The 14,913-nt window shown below is 34.7% G+C and overlaps 1 protein-coding gene across 6 annotated transcripts in view; it reads left to right on the forward strand.

The window, feature by feature from the left end:
* The window catches only part of Tcerg1 (transcription elongation regulator 1), a 65,140-nt gene that overhangs the window by 7,472 nt on the left and 42,755 nt on the right, over positions 1 to 14,913 (forward strand). For 4 of the 6 annotated variants that reach the window (XR_013343992.1, XM_077801018.1, XM_077801011.1 and 1 more), the window contains exons 2-6: positions 845 to 1,070; positions 3,609 to 3,761; positions 5,007 to 5,466; positions 10,071 to 10,313; positions 14,696 to 14,758. Coding sequence is in view for 5 of the 6 variants with exons in the window: in XM_077801018.1 (XP_077657144.1) it covers positions 845 to 1,070; positions 3,609 to 3,761; positions 5,007 to 5,466; positions 10,071 to 10,313; positions 14,696 to 14,758 (1,145 nt within the window). In the remaining variant the exon portion in view is untranslated. The remainder of the gene's footprint in view (positions 1 to 844; positions 1,071 to 3,608; positions 3,762 to 5,006; positions 5,467 to 10,070; positions 10,314 to 14,695; positions 14,759 to 14,913) is intronic. The other 2 variants (XM_026384356.2, XM_026384357.2) reach the window with 1 other exon arrangement.

Below are 14,913 nucleotides of genomic sequence, written 5' to 3' on the forward strand. Positions count from 1 at the left end.
CAACTACTTCAGCATGTATTTTATAAGAATAGAGATAGTCTGGGCTGGGGTTGTAGCTCAGTGGTAAAGCACTTGCCTAGCATGTATGAAGCACAGGGTTTGATCTTCAGCATCACAGAAATATACATAAAATAAAGGTATTATGCCATCTACAACTAAAAATATAAAAAAAGAGATATTCTTTTACATAAATATAGCCCAGTTATCAGCTTATAAATTAACAATGATATTTTATTGTCAATTGATGTAATAACCTCCTTTATAGTATTTCTTCCCTTTAGTATAGAATCCAGTCTATGGTTAGTATTGTGTTATCATGTCTCTTTAGCCTTCTTTAATCTGGAACATTTCCAAGGCCTTCCTTTGTCTTTTCTGTATAACATTGACATTCTAAAGAACATTCCTCCCCTTTAATAGACCATTCCTCATTTTGTGTTTGTTTACTGTTTGTTCATTATTAGATTAAGATTGTGTATTCTTAGCTGGAATAAGTGATGTGTCCTCAGTTACACATTATTCATCTTTCCTTCTTAGATGATATATTGATCATACTATCAAGGTATTGCCCAATTTTTCTATTATATAGTGCTTTTTCATCCTACCTTGTGACTATACCTTATGTGGGGAGACAGTTTTAAGACCATTTAAATGTCCCCCTCATTCAAATTTTCTCCTAAATTTTGCACCCTGAGGGTTATTCTTACTGATCTGGTTTTTAACGTGAAGGTTGCAAAATGATGGTTTTCCAACTTCATTTACCTTGTAAATTTGATTTAATTAGAAGTCAGTGGCTACTCTTAGTGATTTTGAGGTTTAAAATTTTATTTATTTCTCTCTTACCCAGGATGGCTCAACAGCAGGCCTTGAGGTTCCGAGGCCCTGCTCCCCCACCAAATGCAGTGATGCGAGGCCCACCACCTCTCATGCGACCCCCTCCTCCTTTTGGTATGATGCGAGGCCCCCCTCCACCACCTCGGCCCCCTTTTGGACGTCCTCCTTTTGATCCTAATATGCCACCAATGCCTCCTCCAGGAGGGATACCTCCACCTATGGGCCCTCCACACCTTCAGGTAAGGAATATAGAAGTTGTCATTTTTTGTTGGCATTGGTATCAATATTTATGTGTAGATTTTTGCCTTAAAAACTTGCATTTTTAACTAGTTTCAGTTTATAGGAAAAGGGAACCTACAAGAGACATCCGTATATTAATATGTTGCTCTTAAAATTGTGGTAGCAGTAAATAGTGTAGACATTTAGAACCGGAATTTAGGTGGTGATAGAAAAGTATACATACAACTCTAGGATTGAGTAGGATAGTTCTTATCTACCTTTAATAGCTTTGTGCATTGTTTTTAATAGTCTGTCTTCTTTATGGGACATGAAGGTTGAAATCTTGAGAGACTGAGTAGAGAAAATTTATTTTCAATGATTTATATTGCCAGTAAATATAAAAGTGCGTGTGTGTATATGAATACTCCTGAGTAATTATTCTGCTTAGAAATGATGCCTAGGATAGAATCTAGAAAGTGACAACAAACATTTTGTAAGCACAATATTTGAATATTTTTTTCTTTCCCCTTAAAAAGAAAAATTTTTTTATAGGTATTTTAGAAAAAGATTTATTATGGAATTTCTTTAAATGAAAACTTTTGTGGTATTTTAACCTGAGGTTTATATCCCTCTTTAGTGTATCCACGCTTATTTGTTGTCTGAGTTGAGGTCATGAAAGTATTAACTCTCAAATGTCTGTTTTGGGGACTATATTCTTTTTTGAGTATGTGTTTATGTTTTATTAGTTTAGCTACATGTTTCTGAAACCAAGTAAATTTAGTGTTGTTATCTGCTTTCCATTAGCTTAGATAATCAAGAATGAACTATACTAAAAATTGGAAAAAAAGAATGATGTTTCTTTTAAGTGATGTGGTTTTGTATTTGCTTTAAAATTGTTTTTTGCTGGGTGTGGTGGCACACGCCTGTAATCCCAGCACCTCAGGAGGCTGACCCAGGAGGATCTTGAGTTTAAAGCCAGCTTCAGCAAAAGTGAAGTTCTAAGCAACTCAGTGGGACTCTGTCTCTAAATAAAATACAAAATAGGGCTGGGGATATTGCTCAGTAGTCAAGTGCCCCTGAATTTAATCCCCGGTACGTTCCCCCCACCAAAAAATAAACAAATAAAGCTTTTTGAGCTAGTGACTGTAAAAACTTATTACATGTGAACTTCTTTTATTTGTTCATTTAAGTGTTAAACTTGTGGAATATTGTAAAATGTAATGGGCTAGTATAACCCCCTAATGGAAATATATCAAATGTTGTGATGGAATACTCTTTGACGTAGTGATGGTTTTCTTGGTCTTAATGGATAATTTTACATTGAATCCAAGTGAATTATAGGTAAGGGTGCAAGAGGCATATTTGGGGTAGATATTTTATGTAACATGGGTCTGTGTGCTGATACTTGATGGACATGAAACGGAATCCAACAAAAATGAGCATAAGAAAGAAAATGTTTTTAGGAGAATGAATATAAATTAACACTAGAGTAGTTTTAATTCCATTTTCCAGCTTAAAGTGCTTTGGATAATTGAATTTCATTATTACTTATAAATCACCAAAGTTTTTTTAATCCTTGTTTAGAATCTGTCTTTAAAATGTCAAGCCCAGTATTCATTATATTTTTAAGTTTGCACAACGAAAACTTCTCTTTGAAGGGTTCTTGTATCAGAGAAATTAGGTATATATGTTAAAAAAAAAAGAGGCAACTTTTCAATGTTAGTAAGGTACAGCAGTTACAGTTAAATTGTTTGGTTTGGAATCTTGCATTATGTCAATAGTTATTGAAAAATGATAATGAAAGAATTTTCTGAGGTATTGCTGAATCAATAGTAGCTCTGTTAAATTAAAAATTATGTGCTATATCTTGAGTTGAATTCTGATTTTCTCTAGAAAGGACAGTGGGAAGCTGGGAGTGTAATTTAGTGGTGTAGTGCACTTGAAGCCTTAGGTTCAATACTCGCACCCTCAAAAAAGAAAAAAAAACAAACTTGAAAAGATTGGTAAAACTTTTTACTGTAGTTTTAAAACAACTGATATGATTCACATCTTGATGAGCTTTTATTATTATTATATGAAAAATAAGATATAGTGAATGTTTTCTTAGCTAATTTTTTTTTTCTTGTAGGAAAAGAAAATAAAGGGTTAGATATGTATGATTTTTCTTTTTTGGTTATTTCTATGTTATTTTGTGAAGTAATGATTCTCTTATGGTTAATATCTACTGTGAGATATTAAAACAATATAAAAATGAATTTTTTTCTTCTAAAAGTATTCTAGTGCCCAATGTTTGAAAAACAAAGTATAAATGACACAAAGTTCATCTATAGTGCTATAACCCAGAGTTGACTAATGTTAGTATTTTGATGTATTTCTTTCTTCCTGTTTAATAATTATTTTTATTACAGAAACTTTACTTACATAGTAGATGAATATACTTGAATGGACTGTAAAACTATTTTCTCTTATAGTGTTTTACCTTTGGGATACAAGTCAGTAATAATTTGAAAGAAATAGGGTAATTACAAGTGAATGTAACCATTCTTGTGAATTAACAGAGACCACCTTTCATGCCTCCACCCATGGGAACCATGCCTCCTCCTCCGGGTATGATGTTTCCACCAGGAATGCCTCCTGTGACTGCTCCTGGTACTCCAGCATTGCCTCCTACTGAGGAGATATGGGTTGAAAATAAAACTCCAGATGGGAAGGTAAATTATAAAATACATGTAATTCATTATCTCCATGGTAATGAGAGAATAAAACTTTGAGTTCTGGCAGATTGAGATCAATTATGGTATCTTTGTCAATCAAGAATGAACCTGAGCCAGGTGCCATGACACATATCTGTAATCCCACCAGTTCAGAAGGCTGAGGCAGGAGGATAGCAAGTTCAAAGCCAGCCTCAGTATCTTAGCAGGTCCTAAACAGCTTAGTGAGACCCTGTCTCAAAAAAAAAAAAAAAAAAAAAAAAAAAAAAGGTGGGGCAGGGGTGCTGGGGTTGGTTGTGGCTTAAGTGGCTAAGCACCTTTGGGTTCAATCCTGGTACTAAAAACAAGAATGAGCCTTAGTTAAGCAGGTTTTTGGTAGAACTCCTGGAAAAGTAACTGGATTGGACTTTTGTGCAGTTAAAAGATTGCATGGAGTACTCACATACATTGACTTGTGATTCTGGAAACTTGTATTCTAAATGATCACAGGTTCTGAAGACCATTTCCAGTTTTAGTTATGGCTAGCAGGGTTCATCATAAAATTGTACTTATAGCTAAGACTGATTACAGTGAAAGTATACAAAGCAGAACTAGCAAAAGGAAAAAAATGTATGAGGCAAAGTATGAAGGGAATCAGGTACGAACTTCTAAGAATCTTCTCCCAGAGGAATCAATAATAGGATGTGCTTAATTTTCTGTAGCATGTAATGATGACAGCATGTGTTACGTGTTTCCTGAGCTTACTTGAGCCTAGCAATCCTCACTGGGGGTTTTCACTGGGGTCTGGTTACGTATTTGCCATTTGCCTAGCACATATCCAAATTCCAGACTACCAGAAGGAAAGTAGATGTTCAGCAAAAACTGCATCATTTGCATAAACAGTTTAGGTGCATTGAGACATTACTATTAGTAAGGAAATGGTGGTGATCCTCTTAAAAATCCAAATTTCCAGATCCTAGCCAGTGGCTAACTTCGAAAGGATCATAGTCTCAGGCCAGCCTTGTTAACGTTCTGTCCAAAATATAATGTTGTTTTCTTTTTGTGTGTGCATATGTGTTAAGAATACAATATACTTGTTATAGCAAATTGGGGATTACTATAGTCCAATAAAATATGGATAATCTATTTTGATGTAGTTTCTCTTTTATAAGTTATTTTTAAGTACTTTTTAAGACAACATGCATTATCATTTTTAATAGTAGTTGGTTGATTCTGTGTTACAGGTGATTTTTGCTTCTTTTGCAGGTTTATTATTATAATGCTCGGACACGTGAATCTGCATGGACCAAACCAGATGGAGTTAAGGTTATTCAGCAATCAGAACTGACGCCTATGCTTGCAGCCCAAGCACAGGTTCAGGCCCAGGCCCAGGCCCAGGCCCAGGCGCAAGCACAGGCCCAGGCCCAGGCTCAGGCGCAAGCCCAGGCCCAGGCACAGGCTCAGGCACAGGCACAGGCGCAAGCTCAGGCCCAGGCCCAGGCTCAGGCCCAGGCTCAGGCGCAGGCCCAGGCCCAGGCCCAGGCGCAGGCCCAGGCACAAGTGCAAGCACAAGTGCAAGCACAAGTGCAAGCACAAGCAGTAGGAGCTTCTACCCCTACAACCAGTAGCCCTGCACCTGCAGTATCCACTTCAACATCATCATCCACCCCATCCTCTACCACTTCAACCACAACAACTGCCACTTCAGTTGTGCAGACAGTATCAAGTGAGTACCTGCCTAGCATGTGTTTATATTTAGGGGCTAGAAAAATAAACAAGTAGGGATTGTATTCTGCAGTGATCCTAGTGTTTGTAGTATTATTCTTGATATTATTTAAAACACATTTTTGACAGTAAAACTTCTGGGTTAGAGAAAAACGGAATTTTCATTAGTCGGAGAAATTATTTGCTTTGTTTAGTTTATGAAGTTAAACTGCAGAAGTGCAGTTAACTGTTCAACTTGGTTAACACTAATGGCAGGTACTGTAGGGTTTGCAAAATAAATCTAAGCCTTGATTTATGACCTTATGGAGTATCCAACTCTTCTAATTGTGGAGTCAGGAATAATACATGTGAAACAGAGTGATGTGCAGAATTATATGATGAAAGTAAAAGATATAAGACTTCGAGAAATGGAGAGAAGCGTGAGTGTCCTAGATGGGTATTGATTGTTTATTAAGGAGAATGGGAGGTAGGATTCACAAGTAAGGAAAGAATTTTCAGTAGGAACAGTATGAACAAAGGTCAAGAAATGAGAATATTGCAATGTATGGGCTTGTTTGACAACTTCTGAGGTGAGATAGTGTATAATAATTAGTAGACTAATAACAAAGGGGTCCTAAAAACCAGGCAAATGGATAAGAAAAGCATTAGGAAGCCTGTATAAATGCAGTGCTTTGAAAGATTTTTCTGTGCTAGGAGAAACTTCTTAGGAACTTTTTTTTAATCTCTTAGTGGTAGATCCTAGAATGGGATGTAGAGAGAAAAGCAATAGAATTTTCAAGTATAAAAGTATAAAGTCATCGAGGCCCCACAATTAGATCCTTTTCCAAAAAAAGGTGAAAAGGTAAGGGTCTATAAATAGAAGAAGATTTCAAGGAGAGAGGGATGAATTTATTTCTTTATTTTTGTGTATTGATGTTGCTCTTCACTCTGCAGGCTGAAATTGAGCCCAAAATATTTAATGATTTGATTGATTTGATTATTGTTTTGATATTATACTGAAGATACATAGCTTTCCTAATGGGATGATTATCTGGATAATGAATAAGAATTTTAAAAGCTTTTCCCCCTGATAGTTTCAGGGACTTTGCAATTATTTTAGTGTGTAAAATAATGTACATGAGAGAAATTTAATGATAGTGGGTTCAACTTTGAATTTATTTTATGGGTATAAGAAATAACTAAAAAAGCAAGATACGTGTAATATAGAGACAGTTTTTATAGACCCTACTTTAATAATTTTTAGATAGCCTGGGGGAAATGTAAGAAACAGGAAAATGTAAATAATGCAGATGTTTGTTTTCTTTTGTAGTTAAGATGAATATGGAAGTATAACAGTTGTACTAACTAACTGGTTGAGGGTTCTTACTTTTTTAGAGGCTTCATGCCTCTAAAACCAATGTGGCAAGGCAGAAAACTGCCAGTGTTTATGGAGTACCTGTGGTGGTAATGGGAGAAAGAGTATTGATAAAAGCAATGTAGTTCAATATGGAGGTTCTTTGTTGCTTAAATTTTCTTCCCTGCCTTCTTTGGAAGGAGAAATATTAGTACTTTATTCTGTTTTTAAGGGAGGTGGTTTTACAGATATTTTAATCATCCTCTGTGTATTCCATTTCTTTATCAGTACTATATCGGTAAGCTCATAGCTATCTTTGGGATAATCAACTATTCTATTAAAAATGCCACTTGCTATTTTTTCCACACTGCCCTTCAGTGACTAAGAGGCCAGTCACTGAGAACAAACAGTGAAGTGTTCTTTCTACTATTTTTAAACATCAGTTTTGTTGTTGTCTCTCTGAGTATTCTTGGTTATCTTTTAATTTTGTTTCACTTGGTTCAGTATCCTAAAGTATTGTCATACTAGTCTTAGTATTTTTTCATCTGTTATATATAGTCAGTCACTTGTCTTTTTTTGTTAAAAATCTGAGATTGAGTTAATAGTAGTTTTGGAGTTGTAGAACTTTATTTAATTATCTTAACAAGTGGAGTCAGTAGGAATTTATTCCCTAGTCTTAAGTATCATTCTCCCAGTTTCCCATGTAATTCTTTAATTGCTTTTACCCTTTTCCTCTTATGACTCATTACCACTAATAAAATAAGAATATCCTGTACTGGAAAATAAGAGGAATGCCCTGAGTAAATACTTTTTGCCATCCTTATTGGTGATCCTTTGTACTTGAAATTGATTCCTGTATGAACTAACTTTATTTTTCTGGTGGTAGTACTTTGGATCATAATTTTAGTAATGATCTGAATGTTGTTATGATACCTTAAGACTTACTACAGTGTAGATATGTATGTGTAGGTAGGACTAAAAATTAAGAATAAGTTTTAATCCCTATTGGGCATAAGTTCATTTTGTGTAAATTTATGAAAACTCATCATGATCTACTTCAGGGAATTTGGGAAGAATATCTAAATATATTCTTAGCCATTATAGTATATTACAGATGCTAAGTGTTGTATGTATGGGACTGGGCAAATGTTGCATGTAATTTGTATTTTCACACTGTTATAAAATTATATTAATATGATACTGTACCCTAAGGCTAGGTCTATGCTAGACCAACAATTCATTCCTGGGCCCCTGAAGATTCTTGTTTGGCCCTGCTGTCTATTTAGCCAAGGTGAGTCCCTTATTAACAAGTATGAAATTGCTCACATCTTCCCAGCCTAAGTGAGTTTTTAATTTTTAGAAACTATAAAAAGATACTGACAGATTTTTTTTGTCAGTTGGATTATTGGGTGGTTTTTATTGAGCAGTATGCTTTCGCCTATAATTAAAGACATATAAAGATTGGCAAAGCACTGTCCCCCCCCCACACCATTTAATTTGTTAAGTTCATCCTCAGACTAACACAGATAGTTTGACACTTTCTTTTCTTTACATCAAGAAAAAGATAAGCTGTTTGCTACTAGTGAATTACCAAAGTGAGTTTTATTTTGAAATGAGACAGTTATGAATAAATAACAAAAATATTTTGTAATATGTGAGAACTGAAACTTAATTTTAAATAGTTTTTTAGTTGTACATGGACACTATCTTTTATTTTTATGTGGGGCTGAGGATCGAACCCAGTGCTTCACCTGTTCGAGGCAAGCGCTCTGCCACTGATCCACAAACTCAGCCCTGAAACTTGTTTTTTTAAAAAAAGAGTGAAATTTGGATTTTATTTTTTTGATCAGTTTAATTTTATGTGACTACTAGGAATGTGGTGTTTTATTTTTGATAATTAAAAACAATGTATTAGCAAAACTCAAATTATCCTGAATTTCACATTCTCCTGGTGTTGGAAACTTGAACTTTTATTTTTTTGGTTGTGCTGGGGATTGAACCCAGGACCTCATATATGCTAGGCAAGTGTTCTACCATAGAGCTATAGAACCATAGCCCAAACCTGAACTTAAGAAAAAAAAATGTTTTTTAGAAGAATTTTGAAATGATAGAGGAGAAGCCTGAGCTGTTTTTTATCTAGTCAGTCATTAGTTATTTGGGATGTTCGTATCCAGTCAGTCATTAGTTATTTGCATATCTTTTTTTCCCTGTTCTTCCTTGCTTGGAGAAGTCTAATAATGTAATTGTTTTTCCCTCTGCTGTTCTGCCTTTTCTCCCTGTGCATCTGCTAGGTTTATTCATCAAATGAACATTGATTATTACTGTTCCACACAGAATCCTTTAGTCTTTCTTCCTCATAAATATTTTGGGAAGTCATACAACATGAGAATGCATTCTTTTAAAAATTTCAAACTCTAAGAAGGTATACATAGTTAAACGTTAGCTGGGCATGGTTGTACATGCCTGTAATCCCAGCTACTTGGGAGGCTGAGGAAGGAGCATGGTAAGTTTGAGGCCAGCCTGGGCAACTTAGTGAGACCCTGCCTCAAAATGAAATAAAAAGGGCCAGGGATGTAGCTCTTTGGTAGAGTGCTTGCTTAGCATGTGCGAGGTCCTGGGTTCAGTACTCAGTACCACCAAAAAAAAAAAAAAAAGAGAGAGAAAAAAAGGCATGCACAGAGGTAATTACTTTAATGTGTATCAATGTGTGTTTTTCTAGATCATTTCTCTACATGAGTTCCCCGCAAGCAAAATGCAGACTTCCTAGCCTTCTGTTCAAGGCTTTATACTATCTGCCTCTGGCCTACCTTTCCAGCCATAACTCACTAGTTGTGTTGATATGCCAAATATTTTACTTAGTTGACTGCTTACCTTCAATTTTTGGAACATTTCCTGTTGCTCTCTACTCTTTGCTTCTACTCAAAATCCTGTCACTTGCTTATTTTTTCCCTTCCATTCCTTTTCCTTATTGAAATCTTGAATCTTTCAAGGCTCATCATCCCACTATAAAATTTTCTGTACCCTCTCCACAGTTAGAGGTGTGATCTTTGGGTCTTGATTTATAGCCCTATATGTTTATCCCATTCACTTTTTTTTTTTAAAATATTTCATTTTACTATTTTCAAGCTTCTTGGAAGACCGACACTTTTTGACAAATTTCTTACAGTGCATGGAATGGTTCTTTAAATACTTAGTGAATGAATGAATGATGAATGAATTAGTAAAATGGTTTATGAAGGAGTGATACATTTTTTTGTTTTGTCTTTTATCAGCACCCACAACACAAGATCAGACCCCAAGTTCTGCTGTTTCTGTTGCCACGCCTACAGTTAGTGTTTCAACTCCTGCTCCTACAGCCACACCTGTGCAAACTGTTCCCCAGCCGCATCCCCAGACGTTACCTCCTGCTGTTCCTCATTCAGTACCTCAGCCAGCAGCAGCAATACCTGCTTTTCCACCAGTAATGGTACCTCCGTTTCGTGTTCCCCTTCCTGGCATGCCAATTCCACTTCCAGGTAAACCAACAGATTACAATAGTCTTTCCAGCTCTGTTTTCATATTGTCAGTTAGTTTGTTCTCATGTGTCTGTTGCATTTGAAATTTGCCTTGAATCTCACCTGTGTGAAATGTTTTTGAAAGATTCATGGCTAACTGCAATATTTCTCTTTTTAAGTTTTGGTAAATGTCATTTTTTGTTGTTGTTGTTGTTTACATGTCTTAAAATTAGAGTCACATTTAAAGCTACACTTTGTATAATAGCTGCAGTGAATTAAAAATGATCATCTTCTCATGTAAATATGTACTAAATGCAATATTTTTAAGGAATTGAGTATGTGAAATTGAGAAGTCACCACTCATAATAGCCAACACAAGTTGAATGCTTTATATACAGTACACTGTTCTAAGCACTTTTTATGCATTAAATTTCTTTCATTTCACAACCATCTAAGAGGTAGGTACATGGACAGTTTGAATTATTTGTCCAAGGTCACATAGCTAATAAGTGATGGTGTTGGAATTTGATCCTGTGCCCTGCAGTTCTAGATACCAAGATCTTAATAGTTATGTTATGCTGGGAAGAAAATGTGAGTCACTAAACTTAAATTCGTAGAACAAACCAGAAAGTTCCTAGTAACATTTGTGAAGTAAAGTACAACATGCATCATTTAGATTGTTATGGCGAATTTGCATGTTTTATTGTCTTATGAGGAATTATTTAAACTAGAGAATGAATTCAAAGATTGTGGAGTAGAATTCTTCCTATAGGTAGTGGGTAGTTTTAATGTTGGAAATAGATAGTATTGGGAATTTTATTTGAGTGCATTAGCTGTTGTCAAATGGGTTTATTTGATCCTTGAGCCATGATTCATTCTTCTTGTGTTATAATTGAAAATATACCTTAAAGAGGTAAAGTTTATGGGGTTAGTTTGTAGCAAAGATGAATAGAACCTGGTTCCCAGTCTGTCAGTTTATTTTTTCCACTTCGTTGCACTAATTTCTGTTAGCTGTGATATATAGCTATTTGTTAGAATTGCACACAATTTTCACTGTTGTTCACTTGTCTTTTTCCTTGTGACCACTCTGAAAATGATACTTCCAGATAATATACCTTGGCAAGAAAGGAACCAAAATTTTTAACAATTAGTGTTTTTTTTTTATTTGATAGAAAAATTTTTTACACATTATTAATGTAATTTTAGATAATTAAATGTGCTGTATGTGATAGTTAAGAAACTCAGCTCATTAAAATTAGATGAAAGTAAAAAATGTTTTCTCTAATGCTAGGATTATTTGTTTTCTAAGTTAAATTTAAGACAAGCAGCTATTACTTTCCTCTGGATATAATTTTTGTAGGAAATTAAGTGATATAATGAAGAATAGCTTGGCATTTGTCATAACCTCTTTTTGAAATCTTGACCTGCTTTAGGGTTAAGGACTATGTCAAGATCAGATCTGAAGGAGCTGGGTTGTTAAATCTGTAGAGAGAAGACTGAAAGGTAGCATCATAATGCTGCTGAAGTATTTTGAAAGGTGATCACCTGAAAAAGAAAATTTTGTGTTGCTCTAGAGGATCAGAGGGTGAAAGGTACAGAATAGCAAAATTCATTTCTGCAGAAAGTGAAACTGTCATAATAATACCCTTCAAGCTATAGCTGCAGTTTGATGTCACGTGTTTTTCCCAAGAGCCTTGCCCATCATTTAAAAATTTAGGAAACATAGTAGTGACCATGTGGCTGACCAAAAATTTAGGAAACATAGTAGTGACCATGTGGCTGACCAAAATTTGGTGATATGTGTGATGTTTGGCACCAAAAGGCATAAATGGCAGTTGTTAATGAAATTTTGTAGGTCAATTGTAAGAAAGCTTGAATTGGATAGTTTTTAAAGATTTTATCAAAGATACCAAGACTCTTTGGAGAATTTGCTAGTTAGTATCTTATAGAACATGACACTGATATTAGTTTATTTTTCTCATTTTCCCTTTTTTTTTTTTTTTTTTTGGTACTGGAGATTGAACTCAGGGGCACTCAACCACTAAGCAGTATCCCCAGCTGTAATTTGTATTTTATTTAGAGACATAGTCTCCCTGAGTTGCTTAGTGCCTCACTTTTGCTGAGACTGGCTTTGAACTCGAGATTCTCCTGTCTCAGCCTCCTGAGCTTCTGGGATTACAGGCATGCACCACCATGCCTGGTTGTATTTTCCTTTTTAATTCAGTACTACAAGTAAAGGTCCTTTAGTGAAAAAGAGGACTTACTTTTTTCCTTGCCAGATTTTTGGGTTTTTTGTATACTTCTTTTCTATTTTCCCCTCTTTATTTCTTTTAAATATTAAGAAGAACAGGAGAGACTTGTATGAAATTTATTTTGGAGCCCTAAATTCTATTTGAATTCTATTTTATTGCTATTATCTGGCTCTAATGAGGATGATTTTGGGAAAATCAAACATGATGAAAAGAAGGAGTAGAAGAATTAGGTGAAGTATAGGAATAGAAGGTAGAATTTGGGAATAGTAAATTGAATTGGGATTATAGGATTTCTACTTTTCAAACTAAAATCATATTTGGAATTTTAAGAAACTTTCTATCTTTGACATAATTATCTAAAATGTTAAATGAAAATTTTCTAATTTGCAGATTAGAGCATAATTTGAGGACAAAGTTGTAGGAAAATTGGATAACTGCTCTCTTTAAAAAATGTTAGATATTTAAATGTGTGGTTATTTTGTGAGTATTCATGATATGTATGTAATACATTGAGAGAAAGCTATAAGTTTATCATGTTAGCCATGAGGAGAAATATGTATGATTTTTCAGCATGATCTTTATGTTGATAGTTAAATGGAGGAGTTCTTTGTTGGCCTGTTGATATTTAGCAATGGCATGTACATCTAAATATGAATTTATTTGGTTTTCATCTGTTACAAAGTTAAAATTATTTTTGGAGGATTGTTTCAGAGAACATCCTTTGATGAGAATAAGTTAATATATTCAAAGAATTGAGTTTCTAGTGCCAGTTTAATGGGTTTTGTGGTCCTGTAGATGGCAGTGTTTATACTAATTTAAACTTAACACAGGCTATAACTTCCTTAAGCAAATGAATTTTTCTATTGCTTTCTTTTAACACTAGGGAAAATAAAGATATACATATAACTTTACTCAGTTTGCTTTTATTATCCAGTGTTTTTATTTTAGTATAAGAGGTAATGAGAGTTTAGCTGTAATATTCTTTATCTAAAATAAAAATTAAAGGCAGTTTTCAAATGCTGGCAGTATTTTTGTGTGTGTGTGTGTGTGTGAACATAGTTTACAAACAGGGGTTTAACTCTGAACTAGGAAAGATTTCTTTTCCTGTCCTGGGGAAAGTAGTTGTTTGTTATTTTTAATTTTCATGGGTACCAAACTAAGTTTAGTTTTTTCTCAATTAAAAAAATATTTAAAGGTTCTTTCCCCTATAATCTTAAGCCTTCAGTCTTTTTCTTAAATCTTTCATTTTATTTTGAATTTTCCTTAATCGCTTTTAGTTTTCCAGCTTTTGCTTTAATTACCTTATCATTGTAATGCATCATAATGAATCCTTAGTCTTATCAGAAATGTACATGATTTCCATTCTTTAATGCAAGTAGTATTTCTTTAGCCAGCCTAAATGTTACAGGTTTCTGCAGCCACCAGCCCATATGGTTATTAGTAATAGTAAAGGTGCTGGATGTTTCTTAGTTTCTCCTGCTTCCTCAGTGTTCCAAGCTGTTGTAATTCCATGGAGCAGGCACTAAACATGGATATTTTGTCATTAGTTGAATGCTGCTGTCCTTCATCTTTGCCTTTTATTTGAACTATTATTTGCAGTGGAATATTTGGATCCATTTCAAACCTTATTTTCTTCCTATGCCACCCACTCCTTTTTGTCCTTAGTTTTTTCTTACTTCTTTTCTACTTCTGCATAGTTGTGCTATATATCCTTCAGCTCCTGCTTATAGTTTCAACTTAGCAGCATAGAGAAAGTGTCTTTCTTGTTAGTGTCATGCTGCATTTGCCTTTCTTTGGCATCTAAGCAAGAGCAGCACGGACTTGATGTCCTGTGGGAAAATGTCCCACATGAGAATTTGTTATGTATATGTAATGAAGGGGCTTTTTATTGTTGTTGAACTTAACCTCTGAGACTCCTTCAGATATTATCAGGGCTGGTAGGTAATTGATGTTATAATTTACAGTTAGAATCATTAAATATGACACCACTTCCCACAAAATGTCAAACAAAAAGAAATTTTACCCCATCCTTGGTCTTTTTCATTGGAAAGAGCATTCTAAATTGTAGTGGTAAATTATTTCCCTGATTCCCAGTGGTAGCTGACATACCATGGCAGCTTTCCAACCTGTGCTTGCTTATCCATTTTACAGGTGTAGCAATGATGCAAATAGTCAGCTGCCCGTATGTAAAGACAGTCGCTACCACCAAGACCGGTAATTTTTAAAACCATCTTAGTTTGTTTTGTCTGTAAGTTGGCATGGTAGTGAATGTTGTTGTTTATCCTTTTATTTATTTTTGCCCAAGTGAGTGGATTTTTTTATATTTTTCTTTTTAATGAGTAGTATAAATGCAGTTGTCATATTTGACC

Source organism: Urocitellus parryii, chromosome 1, assembly GCF_045843805.1.
Source record: "Urocitellus parryii isolate mUroPar1 chromosome 1, mUroPar1.hap1, whole genome shotgun sequence".
Taxonomy (NCBI): domain Eukaryota; kingdom Metazoa; phylum Chordata; class Mammalia; order Rodentia; family Sciuridae; genus Urocitellus; species Urocitellus parryii.